Raw genomic sequence first — 13,404 nt, forward strand, 5'->3', positions numbered from 1 at the left:
TCCTCCTCCTCTCGCATCGCGCCCTGTCCTTCCTGGCGAGCTCGACCTCTTTCCCCTGCAGGGGGCCGAGGCGCCTTCCGACCGAGAGCGGGGTTGCTGCCTAGCGGCAAAGCAGCGGCCTCACCTTCCTCCTCCTCCACCCGCTCTCGCCTCCCGCTGAACAGACGCAGCTCTCATCTGAGCCACAGGAGTTTCTTGGGACACATGGTCCTACCTGGCATCCATCTTCAAGGTTTGGTCTGACACCAGCTCCTGATGAGGAGAAGAGGGCGCATGGGCATGTGCAGAGTGCAGTCCTCTTCGAGTCAATAGAAGTGAGTGGGTCTCTGGCAGTGTCTCAGCCAGGCAAGTTTGAGGCGAGGGCACCTCTGATTTTTGTCAGTTATGCCAGGCGTAACTGAAACTACTGAAGGTAATTGGGCCCCTTATATGTCCAGCTGTCCTTTGTCAACAACAAATTGTCACTGTTTTTTGTGTTGAATATATGGTAATTTATAGACCTAATAGGTATCGAAAGCCATTTGCACATGCAGAATGTAGGCACCCTATACTGTATATAGAAATGAGCAAACCAGTGATATTTTAGGGAGCAGGCTAGCAGGCGGGGCCCATTGCTTACCTCATAGGAGCCTACACAACACAAAACACTTGCTGTATGTAGGTTTTAGTTTATTTGTTTTTTATCTTATATTTTGGAAATGTACATCCAGCTTTTTTCCCCTTTAATTTTTTTTGGGGGGCCCCAAGAGAGTGGGGCCCTAAGCTATAGCTTGTTTAGCTTATATGTAAATCCGACACTGGGCCCAACCGCGTTATTTGAAGAAGGGGGTGGTGAATCAAGCTGCTGCATGAGCAGGAAAAAATCTGGAGGTCTGCTAATTATTCTTCCTCCCTGCCCTACGGGGGTACCCCCCAAAATAAAAAAAACCATAGCTAACTGAGGTTCTGCCCCCACCAACAAAAGGCCTGCCACCCTAATGAAAGGCCTGACTACGTCCATTAGGCCTCTGCTTGTGTCTCCCCCCCGCAGATGAAAGATGAAAGTATTAGTTCCTCAAGCTCTGGATGGCTATTTGGTTTTAAAACATGCACAACATGCCTACTGTCAGTGTTCTACAAAGTTTTATCACAGTTAGAAGTTTAGCGTACAAACTGTTAATGCTGTCAGGCAAAAGAGCATGAGACAATCTGCCCTGGATGAGAGGAATGGCCCATCTAGTTCAGCTTCCTGTTCTCAAACTGGCCAGCCAGAGGAAACAACACAAGCAGAACATGGAGCACAAACACAGCACTCTCGCAACTCAGCAACTGGTATTCAGAGGAACATTGCATTTGACAGTGGAGAAAGTGCATAGCCATTGTGGCTAGTAGCAACTGATAGCCTTATCCTTCATGAATTTGTCTAACTCTCTTTTAAAGCTATGCATGCAGTGATCTGAGGGTGCCTGCCCTGTAGTAATCAGCAGGATTAGCGCTCAACTCATTTTCTTGCAAGTGAGACACCTAGAACTTAATTGATTATGATCACAGCCTTTATGGGCCAAAACCTAGCAGTCCAATCCTATATGCAGTGGCACACAATGGTGCTTCCTAATTTATCCTACACACTCGCAATAACCAAAGTAGAAAGCAAAAGACAAAGCCAGGCAGTGCTGTAGGATTTCACAGTGTGGATGAGACAGTTGTAGCAGGAAGAAAGTTCAGATTCATTAGGCACTGGGGCAGAAATTAATACCCCATTTTATTACAAAATCTATGTACCACTCAGTTTTGGCACCTCTCAGGTGGGCACCATTGCCATTATAAGAGAACAAGGGAGGCGTTCGTGTTGAGTTCTGGCACCTCTTTTTTCCTAGAAAAATAGCACTACTCAGGACCATTGATTTCAGTGGTTCTACTCTGAGTATATATTAGTTGGCTATCTAAATAGAACCTTAGTTGGTAACCTGATCACTGCATTTGTGACCAGTTAAGATTTCTTAATCTTCTTTAAGGGAAGTCAAAGGTAGGGCACATTATAGCAGTCTAGTCTGGAGATTACCATAGTGCACATTGCGGTGGCCACATCATCTCTGAAAGAAGCTGTAGTTGGCAAATCAGAGCAGAAAACACATCCTGAGAACTGGGATACTGAACTGGAGTACGCATCCAACAGAATTGCTGAATATACGATGAATCACCAGAGCAAAACTGCTAAACACTTGACTGAGCATCAACAGAAGTCAGTTATTAAAATCTGAATTAAGGGCGTTTAAGTCTCATCAATTTCAATGGGAGAGCCGATTTTACACTTAAATCTCTCGTGTTGAAATCAGTGGGGTTTTGAAGTCCTTGAGTTTCACTGGTTTGTGTTCTTTATGTGGAAACAAGATATAAATATTTCCTTGAAAACAGCTATAGAGCTCAGGATGGCTGCCCGACTGATTAAACACACTTTTCTGCATTAAATTAGCTGGCGATTAAATTCTTTGGAGATTTTTATTTACCCTGCTCTCACCTTTCCCTCCAACTCTTAGCTTTAAATTAGGGCTGGGGACAAGCTGCTTTGATATGAAATCCAAAGGATTGTTTCAGCATAAAACCCAAAGCTGGCCCTGAGCCAAGTTTCCAAGCCACGGACCACAAGATGCAAACGGACGCTCTCAACAAACCATTAGCCGGTACCTTATCTCACTCTCCTCAAGGAAATAGTTGCAAGCTCTGTGAATTAATCATCTTTCCATTAGCAGCCTGGGAGGCGTTTGCAAGATTGAAAGCAATGCCTATATTCTCTAGGTACAAACGTTGAAATTGTTCTTTATGAAAATTGTTTGGGTTAGGATAAAGTAACCGTTTTGCTCGAGGGGAGTAATTTAAACGTTGGGCTCGGAGGTTAAACAATCTTTTCATAAGTTCCTTTTTTCTTTTCTTTTACTCCCATTATTCTTTTTCAGAATTTGCCAGTATTGACCTTTGCCAAAGAGTAGAAAGTCACGGCTCTTCATATTTTCCAATAACCTTTCCCACAATTAATAAACAATGATATTTTAAGCCTAGATAAATAAGATAGCAACTCATTTAAGTTGCCACGTAGAGAAAAGCATCACATTAAAATAGCCAGCATTAAGGTAATTTTAATTTTATAGTCTTATCGTTTGTAGTTAGCTGCAGTGGTGCAGTTTAGGCTCCAAAACTTAATGGTCTTTCAGCGGCCTCCTCTTCCTTTAAAATCTGGGAAGATTGGGGCCCTGGAATTCTGACCCAAAATCTTACCCTCATGGTACAGCTAAATAGCTGTCCCATGTGCATGTTTGTGTGTAGGTAGTAACTTGCTGTATGATATCCACCAAACATCACTAGTGCTTTAAACAGCTTTTCACGTTGGGTTGTATTCAGTGTAGTGCTAAAGATTTCTCCTTGCACAATGGAATGTCCTCGCCTTTCGTCCCCATGCATGCCCCCTAAATCTGTTCTAGTCATGCCCGAAACCCTCCAGGGCAGATTTGGGGATGGTGTGGGGTACGGGTATGAGGAGGTGGGGTAAAATCCCCTTGCAGGGGGAGAAGGGGCAAAACTGGATCTTTTCAATTAAAACCATTTCTCCCAAAACATCAATCCCCACCCCAGCACCCATTTGAGAAGTTTTTTTGCAGGTAGGAATACAAAAATAGGAGAATCTGTTGGGTTTTCCAAACATTCACCTATAGCCCTTATTAGGGAGGCTGATGTATAACAGATTTTCCATATGTTTGGGGCAAGTGTGTGTGGAGCGCAATACCACAGAATATGAAGACTGTGGGCCATGCTCTAGTAATGACAGTACTAATTCTATGTGCTTTTGGCATCCCCACAGAAGCACACTGTGGGGCAAATCACATTTAAAATTTAAAATCTATTTGTAATACAGCATATGGGCTTGCTTTACATTGAAAGAAGGGGGGAAAAGTCTGCCCAAGTCCCTAGTCATGCCTGGAGTAGATTTCTAAAACCCTCTTGATATCCAATAACATTATAAAAGTACACAGACTTACTTCATTAGTAGGGTGGACACTGAGATGGCCAATATTAGTTTTTACAACTATAGCAATTTGAATATATACACATATTTAGAGATGGTCCCATTATTGTTCCAGATTTTGATATCTGGTTGCTTCCACCTGGCCTAATTCCATATGATAAATCCAGATTTCAGAACAAGAGATAGAATTCTGTGTATGCACCATTACCTCACTCTAAGTATATAATTTTAAACATTTATTTTATTGACACCCTCCTCCATCCACACACACACAATTTAGTGATTGCACAATGGTGACAATGTCTCAATCAAAACTAACAGGAAATTTAAAAACAACCACCTGCGCCGCTGAAGCCCAAAATATTCTGTCTGGGAAGAAAGGACAACTCATTGCTTTGTTCTCTCCAATAATTTTAACTGTGATACTGCACCATTTAATCCTTGCATCATTTTGGAAATACCCCAACTCCAAGTTAGTTGTTCTCCCTTGGAGGAAAAAAAAATCTAAAAATCCTCACCAAATTCTTTTCTGGAAATTGTGCTGGAAAAATGGGAACACAAAAATCTGGGACAGCAGTATTTGACTGGATTTGAAATCTATCCCTAAACACAGTCAGACTGTAATCCTATATCTCATTGAAGTAAGCTGAACTGAATTCAATGGAACTTTGTTGGTAGTGTTTTATGTATGTGAATATATATAAAACACACACAACCATATATTTATGGGACTCTGAACAATAAAAAGTGATATTTGGAGGCTAGAAATTACAGTTCAGCAACATTAATGAGAAGAGACATTCAAAATAAATAGGCAGGGTGTAGAATTTTCCCAAACAAACACTGGGAATGAAATTTTGATTGTGTGATAACATAGACACAATAAATCAAATCTTTGACCCAGCAAGACAGAAAAATAAAGCCTGATTTATTTGTTGCCCTTTATGTAGCCAAGAAAATTAAAATATTTGGTATTAATTGTAATTAGGAAGTGGAGTCTAGGGAAAAGTTAATTTAAAGGACAGATGGTATAAGATGCAGGATACTGCAAAACAGAAAAGCAGCAAGAATTTATGCTGCTTGCTTCTAGAGTAGTCCCACTGATTTCCATGGGATTACTCAGATGAAGTATTTGGGTCTGCAGCTAAATTCTTTCAGGATGAACAGTGCTTCCTTTGGGAATTTTGGCTTTTATTCATTTATAATCCCAGTTAAACTGAAGTACAATAATTTAAGCCAACTGGCACCCTTTCCTAAACACATTTACTTGGCATTAAGTTCTTCTGAAATCACTGGAACATGTTTCCAAATAAGTGTGTTGAGGACTGTGATGTAAATCAACTTAAATTCCAAGCAGATTAATTTAAATGAGGGCCAAATTAGACAATATAGGAGAGATGCATAAACAGTCCCCTGATTCCCCCCTCCTTTCATTTTAAATGCAGCCATGAAGGGCTAAGGATGCTTCAATATTTCCTTGCAGGCCATTTCTCTAATCAAATCATGCCCCCAGCTGTTTCCACAACCATAGGGTCCTGTTCTTTTGCCCTTTGGATGAAAAAACCAGGGAGGCATTTCCCCCCAGAATAACAGCCTAGAGGGCAAGAATTAAGTCTGTTTTCCTCCAGCCAAGGTCTCCAGCATCTCACCCAGTTTGGCCATCAGCTGTGAATCAACCTATGACGACACAAATAGATCACTTATTTTGCAAATTAAAGCAAATCAAATGATGTTTAAAATTATGGGTACAAAAAAGAGAGCTCAAGGGACCATAGCTAGCAGGAGAGCAGGTACTGTGTACACACAATGCTACTAATTTGGTTCTTGTGTGTTGCATGAAATGACAACAGACTTTAGAATTGTTGTCAGAACAATCACTCTAATAGTGTATGTCCATGGACTTTCAGCAGAGGAAACACAGCCCAGAATAACTAAGTAGATAGTACAAGAATACTTGGCTAGTTTAGATGTATTCAAGTCTCCAGGGCCAGATGAACTGCATCCAAGAGTATTAAAAGAACTGGCAGATGTGATCTCAGAACCACTGGCAGTCATCTTTGAGAATTCCTGGAGAACAGGCGAAGTCCCGGCAGACTGGAGGAGGGCAAATGTTGTCCCTATTTTCAAAAAGGGGAAAAGAGAGGACCCAAATAATTACCGCCCAGTCAGTCTGACATCAATACCAGGGAAGATTCTGGAGCAGATCATTAAGCAAACAGTCTGTGAGCACCTAGAAAGGAATGCTGTGATCACCAATAGTCAGCATGGATTTCTGAAAAAAAGTCATGTCAGACTAACCTGATCTCGTTTTTTGACAGAATTACAACCCTGGTAGATGAAGGGAACGCAGTGGATGTAGCCTACCTTGATTTCAGCAAGGCATTTGACAAGGTGCCCCATGATATTCTTGTAAAGAAGCTGGTAAAATGCGGACTTGACTATGCTACCACTCAGTGGATTTGTAACTGGCTGACTGACCGAACCCAAAGTGTGCTCATCAATGGTTCCTCTTCATCCTGGAGAAGAGTGACTAGTGGGGTGCCACAGGGTTCTGTCTTGGGCCCGGTCTTATTCAACATCTTTATCAACGACTTGGATGATGGACTCAAGGGCATCCTGATCAAATTTGCAGATGACACCAAACTGGGAGGGGTGGCTAACACCCCAGAGGACAGGATCACACTTCAAAACGAGCTTGACAGATTAGAGAACTGGGCCAAAACAAACAAGATGAATATTAACAGGGAGAAATGTAAAGTATTGCACTTGGGCAAAAAAAAATGAGAGGCACAAATACAAGATGGGTGACACCTGGCTTGAGAGCAGTACATGTGAAAAGGATCTAGGAGTCTTGGTTGACCACAAACTTGACATGAGCCAACAGTGTGACGCGGCAGCTAAAAAAGCCAGTGCAATTCTGGGCTGCATCAATAGGAGTATAGCATCTAGATCAAGGGAAGTAATAGTGCCACTGTATTCTGCTCTGGTCAGACCTCACCTGGAGTACTGTGTCCAGTTCTGGGCACCACAGTTCAAGGAGGACACTGACAAACGAATGTGCCCAGAGGAGGGCAACCAAAATGGTCAAAGGCCTGGAAACGATGCCTTATGAGGAACGGCTAAGGGAGCTGGGCATGTTTAGCCTGGAGAAGAGGAGGTTATGGGGTGATATGATAGCCATGTTCAAATATATAAAAGGATGTCACATGGAGGAGGGAGAAAAGTTGTTTTCTGCTGCTCCAGAGAAGCGGACACGGAGCAATGGATCCAAACTACAAGAAAGAAGATTCCACCTAAACATTAGGAAGAACTTCCTGACAGTAAGAGCTGTTCGACAGTGGAATTTGCTGCCAAGGAGTGTGGTGGAGTCTCCTTCTTTGGAGGTCTTTAAGCAGAGGCTTGACAACCATATGTCAGGAGTGCTCTGATGGTGTTTCCTGCTTGGCAGGGGGTTGGACTCGATGGCCCTTGTGGTCTCTTCCAACTCTGATTCTATGACTTCTGGAGATGTGTATCGGTGGCCCCATTTTTAGCTACAGGATCATGTCCAGAGAGTAGAGCTGGGAGAGTGCTCTTCAACCCAGCTTATGCAATGGAGAGCTCTCCCCAATGCTATATGAAGCCATTGAGGGTAGTCACTAGGAGTTTCGGAGCACGGTGCCATTTGTAGGCAGATGATACCCAACTCAATTTCTCCATTATACCCAATCTGTTCTAGATGGGGTTCACTTCCTCTGAAGGAGCAGGTTTGCAAGCTAGGGGCACTTGTTGATTCATCTTTGTCATGAGAGGCCCAAGTGACCTGTGTGGATTTTACTAGCATTGGCGGATACACCAGCTGCAACCATCTCTGGACCAAGACAGTCTGACTACAGTAGTCCATGCATGGCTGACCTCAAGAATCACTGTAGCAAACTTTGTTGGTTTGATTGTGTTATCTGGACCAGAAGTTGCAAGTAGTGCAGAATGCAGAGGCCAGACTGCTTACAGGAACAGGTTACTAGCAATATATTGCTCCATTGCTGAGAAAACAGCACTGGTTGCCAATTTGCTACCATGTCGGGTTTAAGGTTCTTTTGTTAAGCCAAAGCCCTAAACTGTGTGGGGTCAATACTAATTTCTTATGCTCTACCTCAGTAGAGCATCTTCTGATGCTCTTCTGATGGGGCAGTTTTGTTGGTCAAGACCCATGGTTTGGTCAGCCTTTGCCAGGGACTGAGCATTTAATGTGGCAGGCCCTGCTTGCAGCAGCCCAGCATGAATCATCTTTGTCTTCTTTTAGACACCTTTTGAAAACTATTTTTCAGACAGGCCTTTGAATTGTGAATTTTTTACCTACTAGTATGTATTGATGTTTTTATATTATTGGTTTTATGTTGTACACAGGCTTCTATAAAAGTGTGATATTTTAAATAAAAACATTTCCCAACATACAAAAAGGGCCAGCAAGTAGTGCATACGTGTGGGGACTTCAAACAAATGTTGCAGTGTTGATTCCTTTTGATAGTCAGGATAGCGCCACACCCTTTGTCAAAATACTCCATCTATCTTTCTGCCATTTTTCATCCTCAACAGTCACCGGTCCAACCCAACTGAGCATAGTGAGTCCTCATTGGCCTGTTTTGATAGGGTCTTTTTTCTACCATAAGTTTTTATTCTGCTTTAAGCTTTTTCTGCAAACCTTGGGATTTCCCCATGCACCTTTTCTCATTAAGACACCTGTGTACTTTACTTTAAACTTTTTATTTATGAAGTTACATATATTGGATCTGTTATACAAAATACTGCTTTTGTATTATGAAAAATTACTGTGCCAGCAATGAAAAACTTAAAACATGCCTTAGTGTTTTCTGATTAAAATATAAAACTTTCCTCACAACATTCAGTTTTTCTTCATAGTTGGTTTGATGCACTCATTTGTTCTCTTGATAACATAAGAAGATGTTGCTTTTCCAGTATCTTCTTAAAGAGGCATTTGTCTTAGGAGGTGAGGTTCAGACAGGTTTTTCCGTACATTTTGAGGATTCTTCAGGGATGAATGGCTACATGAACAAAACATTGTAAAGCAATTATTTTAAAGATGAAAATAATTCTGGATACAATAACAGTTTAATGCCATTTGCCTCCATAGATGTGTTTATATTCTATGCTTAAGCGTCTCTTAAATTCTAGTATGTAACTAGACCAGACCATGTTCCACAGACATTTATTTCTGGCAGTACATTAAGGCTGCAATTCTATACCCACATTCTTATAAACAGATTATGTGTAGAAGTGCACTATAAATGGATATATTTATTTATAAAAATATTTTAGCTACTACCTATTACAATCAGCCTTGAGCTGGTGTGCACAAGTATAAAACACAAATCACAATGAAACTGTTCAAACAGTAAGATCATAATGAAATGAATATGATTGTAGCTGGTTACCCTAAGCGAATCAGTATCTGACTCCTCCACATTAAATGTGAGAAAAAACCAGAATACAGTTGTGTTTTTAACAAGCACGAAAATATCATCAGTGTTGGTACTTGTCAGAGGGGAGGTAGTTCCATTAAAAAGAGGACTACTGCAGAGAAGACTGTCTCCTTAGTTTTTGCTCACCAAGACTGGTATAACTAAGAGGGCCTCCTGGGTGAAATAAAATGCATGAGCAGAGCAGTAAGGAGAAAGATGCTCCTGTAGGTTTTCTAGCCCCAAGTCATCTAGGCCTTACAGGCAAAAACCAAAACCTAGAACCTGGTCTGGTAGCTTACTGGCAGCCAGTGCAGCTCCCTTAGAAGTAGTGCAATATACACATATACTGTATTTTTCCATCTATAACACACCCCCATGTATAAGACGCCCCTATTTTGGGGGACTCAGATTTAAGAAAATGGGGGGGGGGGAGAGATGGCCCCCTATTTTTCGACATTATTTTTTAGGGGAGGGAAACCTACTCTTATACACGGGAAAATATGGTAATTGGACACTCTGCAGAGTAACATAGTAGCAGCATTCTGCAGCTAACAGACCAAGCTTAAGGAAAGCTCCACATAGAGTGCATTATTACAGTAGTCTATTCTTGACGTTACCAATGCATGGTCACAGTGGCCAGGTTATTTGCTACTCCTAGTCCTAGCCATTGTAGCCACTTGGGATTCCAGAGACAAATGAATCAAGCTACACTCCCAAAGTGTGTGCTTCCTTCTTTAGGAGGGAGAGCAACCCCATCCAGAACAGTCACATCACCCAACTGCTGGACCCTGGAACCACCCACCCACCTCCATCCTGTCAGGATTCAATTTCAAATTACTTGCTCTCATTATTACATCCAGACAGAGGTTCAGAACCTGTACAGCCACATCTGATTCAACTGTAACAAAGAAATAGAGCTGGATAGCATCAGCATATCGCTGACACCACATTCTAAATATCCTGAGGTTCGCTCCTAACGGCTTTTTGTAGATGTTAAATAAACAGTATAGTCCCCAGTACAGTATATATGTTCAATGGTACAATCCTATGTATGTTTACTCAGAAATAAATACAATTTTGTTCAATGGAGATCAATGCACAGTAAGTATGCACAGGATTGCAGCCTAAATGTTAAATCTAAAAAATCCCTACACAATGCAAACTGTAATACCACAAGAACATACAATGACTGCAGTATTATCATTGGTTTCTATGAGATAAGTAAAAAATACTCATTTGAGGGTACAGCACAATCTTGTGGCATGTCAACTCAGAAAACAAAACATCAAGTTCACTGACACTTACTTCCGGACTGTGGGTATGGAAATGTATTCTTAATGACTGCTTGATACACTCTTGTTAGGACTAGAAAGATATGTGCTATGCAAATGAAAATGCAGAACACTTATTATCTGAATTTCAGTTACCCAATGCCTGATATTTGTATTTCTTTTGTGTTCTTTGCACAGATGTATACTCTGTATTTTACATAAATAATTTCCCCATTTATCTTAATTCTGGCAATCCAAATGTTTTCCAGATCATTCCGATAAAGGAGTCTGTTCTCTGTCTAAATGCAAAGCCCGGCTAGGGCGGTCTGCTATGGAGACAGGTTTCCACTGGGAGATTTCTCCTGACAGGAGCTCAGAATGCTACTGCCAGGCAAGGGAAGGCACATTCAGAATTCAACCATGCTCATGTGGTCTTCTGCAGTGTGCACATATTGCTGAACAGGAAATCAGTGCAGTCAGCTTTGATAGTTTCTGGGGGAAAGTGAGGACTAGGCTGAGTCCAGCATCCGGTTTCCTCTCACTGCAAGAGACGATTTGCACTTTCAGTAGCGAAGGACAAAGGGAGAATCCTTGAGTTCAATGTTAGTTTGACAGTTTATTGGTACACTCAGATATCTTTGGATCACATCCTATATATGATGCATAAAATCCAAGCAGCTTTAAGGCCAAGGATCTCCTGACTTTAAAAAATACATGTGCAAGAAGCCTACATTAGGTACAGGAAGTGGTTCTGGGAAGTTTTAACCTCATACTCCATTCCTTTTTTAAAATCACCCCCATTGCTACTAGCTGTGTTGAGAAAAAAATACAGACATGCATTAGAATCAGCTGCATATACAGTCTGCATAGTCAGCACTGATTCGGTTTGCCATGTAGATCAGCAAGTTATCAGCATGGGATATCAGAATTATTGGATTGTGGTGATTCTGTACCACTCAGGAGTGGATTGGCAGAAGGATCAATTGAGCTCTCTTCCCTTCCAGGCTTGTCACAGTAAACAGTATTGGAGAAGTGGTAGCAGACTGTATGTGTGCTGTTTCTTCACTCCAATCACCCTATAAGGGGCTTTTGCCCCCAGTAACTTCCAAATATGGACTGAAAATCCTCACCGTCCCGTCCCCCCCACTACCAGAAATGACATTCCAGTTTAAAAAGGACTATTACAATAATGTTACACATATCTAGTTTGGCCCTATCAGTTACAAAATGTGATCAGCCTAAATCAGAATTTTGCTAAAAAATATGAAATGAAAAAAGGAAGAACTTCAAAAACAAAAATTGTTCAAATATCAACAAAATAGTCCCTGTGTGCTACAGCTGTACACAGGAAGCTGAACCTCCCTCTCTTTATTAGTATGCATTTTCTTGTCAATATAAATTTTAGTGGATTAACCTCTGTGAACCCATCTCTCTAAATAGTGCACTTCCAGCCCCTCATTTATGCAGAACTTTCAGTTATGCAGAAGTTTCATACACTGATGGACTCCAAAGGTGTGCTACAAGAAACATACCTCGTTTTCTCAGTAACTCTGTCTTCTTCATGGACGGTTCGATGGGATTCTTTACTATAAGGAGATCTATGCATCTCAGACAAAATTGCAAAATTTGGTTTTTCTTTGCTCATTGGGAAATAGTAAATAGGAAAATGTGGGTGTTCTTTGTCATTATTATCTGCAGGGTACAAATACATGCATGCATTAATTATTCCAAAAACTTTCCCCGCAAAATATTAACCAAACCAATGAAGACATGGTTACACCTGCAAAATATATAATAACTAGATAAAGTAGAAATATAATTTAACAGAACCTTGGATAATTTATGGAAGTATAGCATTTTTCAAAAATAAACTATAAACATTACTGATGTGCATGTTTAATGTCAAAGTGCCTGAGAACATTATCCAAACAGAATTTTCAGCTAAAAATTGGAAGTAGCAGAAAAATGATGGTGAAAGAGAAGCCTTTGCTCTGTTACTCATTTTACAAACTAAGACTCTGGAAAGTGACATAAATAGGTAAATAATGATGATGATGATTTTTAAAAAAACTACTTTTACACAGTGATTCTCTACAGGCAGCAATACTATAACTGCTCAACTGTACACAATAAAAGTACATAAACTTTTAAAATACTGGGTAAATGTAATTCAAAATTGTTCCTATAAAATATTTTGAAGATTTGCTACAGAAGACAAATAACCCATTCATCAATCATTTTACTGGATTATCAAAAAGAGTGAGTATACTTTATTTCTTTAGAAGATTTATCTACTGTACTTCGTACAAGCCAAAGGGCAACAAAATCAGACAATGTAAAAACAAAGCAAAAAATAACACAACCCCCAAATACATAACATGGCAACACAACAATTTACTAATACTATCAGCAGCAAACTAAGCTATTTTTCCAGTCAGGTCTCTCATCTTCCAAATGCTTTCCGAAAAAAAGTGAATCTGAACTAATGGCCCAACTGGGAAGGGAATTCCACACAAGGAGCCACCAACGAAGAGGTCCTCACAAAGAAGACAGCATGGGCATGTCAGTATAGCAAAAGACATTCTTGCATAAATTTGTGTTCCAGGCCACTTACATGTCAAAGTAAGCAACTTCATCTGGACCCAGAAAACAATTGGCAACTGATGCAGCTCTTTTA

The 13,404-nt window shown here is 40.8% G+C and overlaps 1 protein-coding gene and 1 long non-coding RNA gene across 6 annotated transcripts in view; one reads left to right on the forward strand and one right to left on the reverse strand.

The window, feature by feature from the left end:
• Positions 1-125: 125 nt before the first annotated feature.
• Positions 126-13,404, forward strand: part of LOC307219766 — a 25,837-nt gene continuing 12,558 nt past the window's right edge. Inside the window, exons 1-2 of one of the 2 annotated variants that reach the window (XR_013840526.1) lie at positions 126-232; positions 12,168-12,239. This is a non-coding gene — a long non-coding RNA (uncharacterized lncRNA). Of the gene's footprint in view, positions 305-12,167; positions 12,240-13,404 lie in introns of both variants that reach the window. The other variant, XR_013840527.1, reaches the window with a different exon arrangement.
• Positions 8,725-13,404, reverse strand: part of PPP1R42 (protein phosphatase 1 regulatory subunit 42) — a 21,557-nt gene continuing 16,877 nt past the window's right edge. For 2 of the 4 annotated variants that reach the window (XM_079983177.1, XM_079983178.1), the window contains exons 8-9: positions 12,260-12,419; positions 8,725-9,039 (exon numbers count right to left, since the gene is read on the reverse strand). In XM_079983177.1, coding sequence (XP_079839303.1) covers positions 8,961-9,039; positions 12,260-12,419 — 239 coding nt within the window. In that variant the 3' untranslated portion in view covers positions 8,725-8,960. Of the gene's footprint in view, positions 9,040-12,259; positions 12,420-13,404 lie in introns of those variants that run through there. The other 2 variants (XM_079983179.1, XM_079983180.1) reach the window with 2 other exon arrangements.

This window comes from Podarcis cretensis (genome assembly GCF_951804945.1).
Source record: "Podarcis cretensis genome assembly, chromosome: 7".
NCBI classification, from domain to species: domain Eukaryota; kingdom Metazoa; phylum Chordata; class Lepidosauria; order Squamata; family Lacertidae; genus Podarcis; species Podarcis cretensis.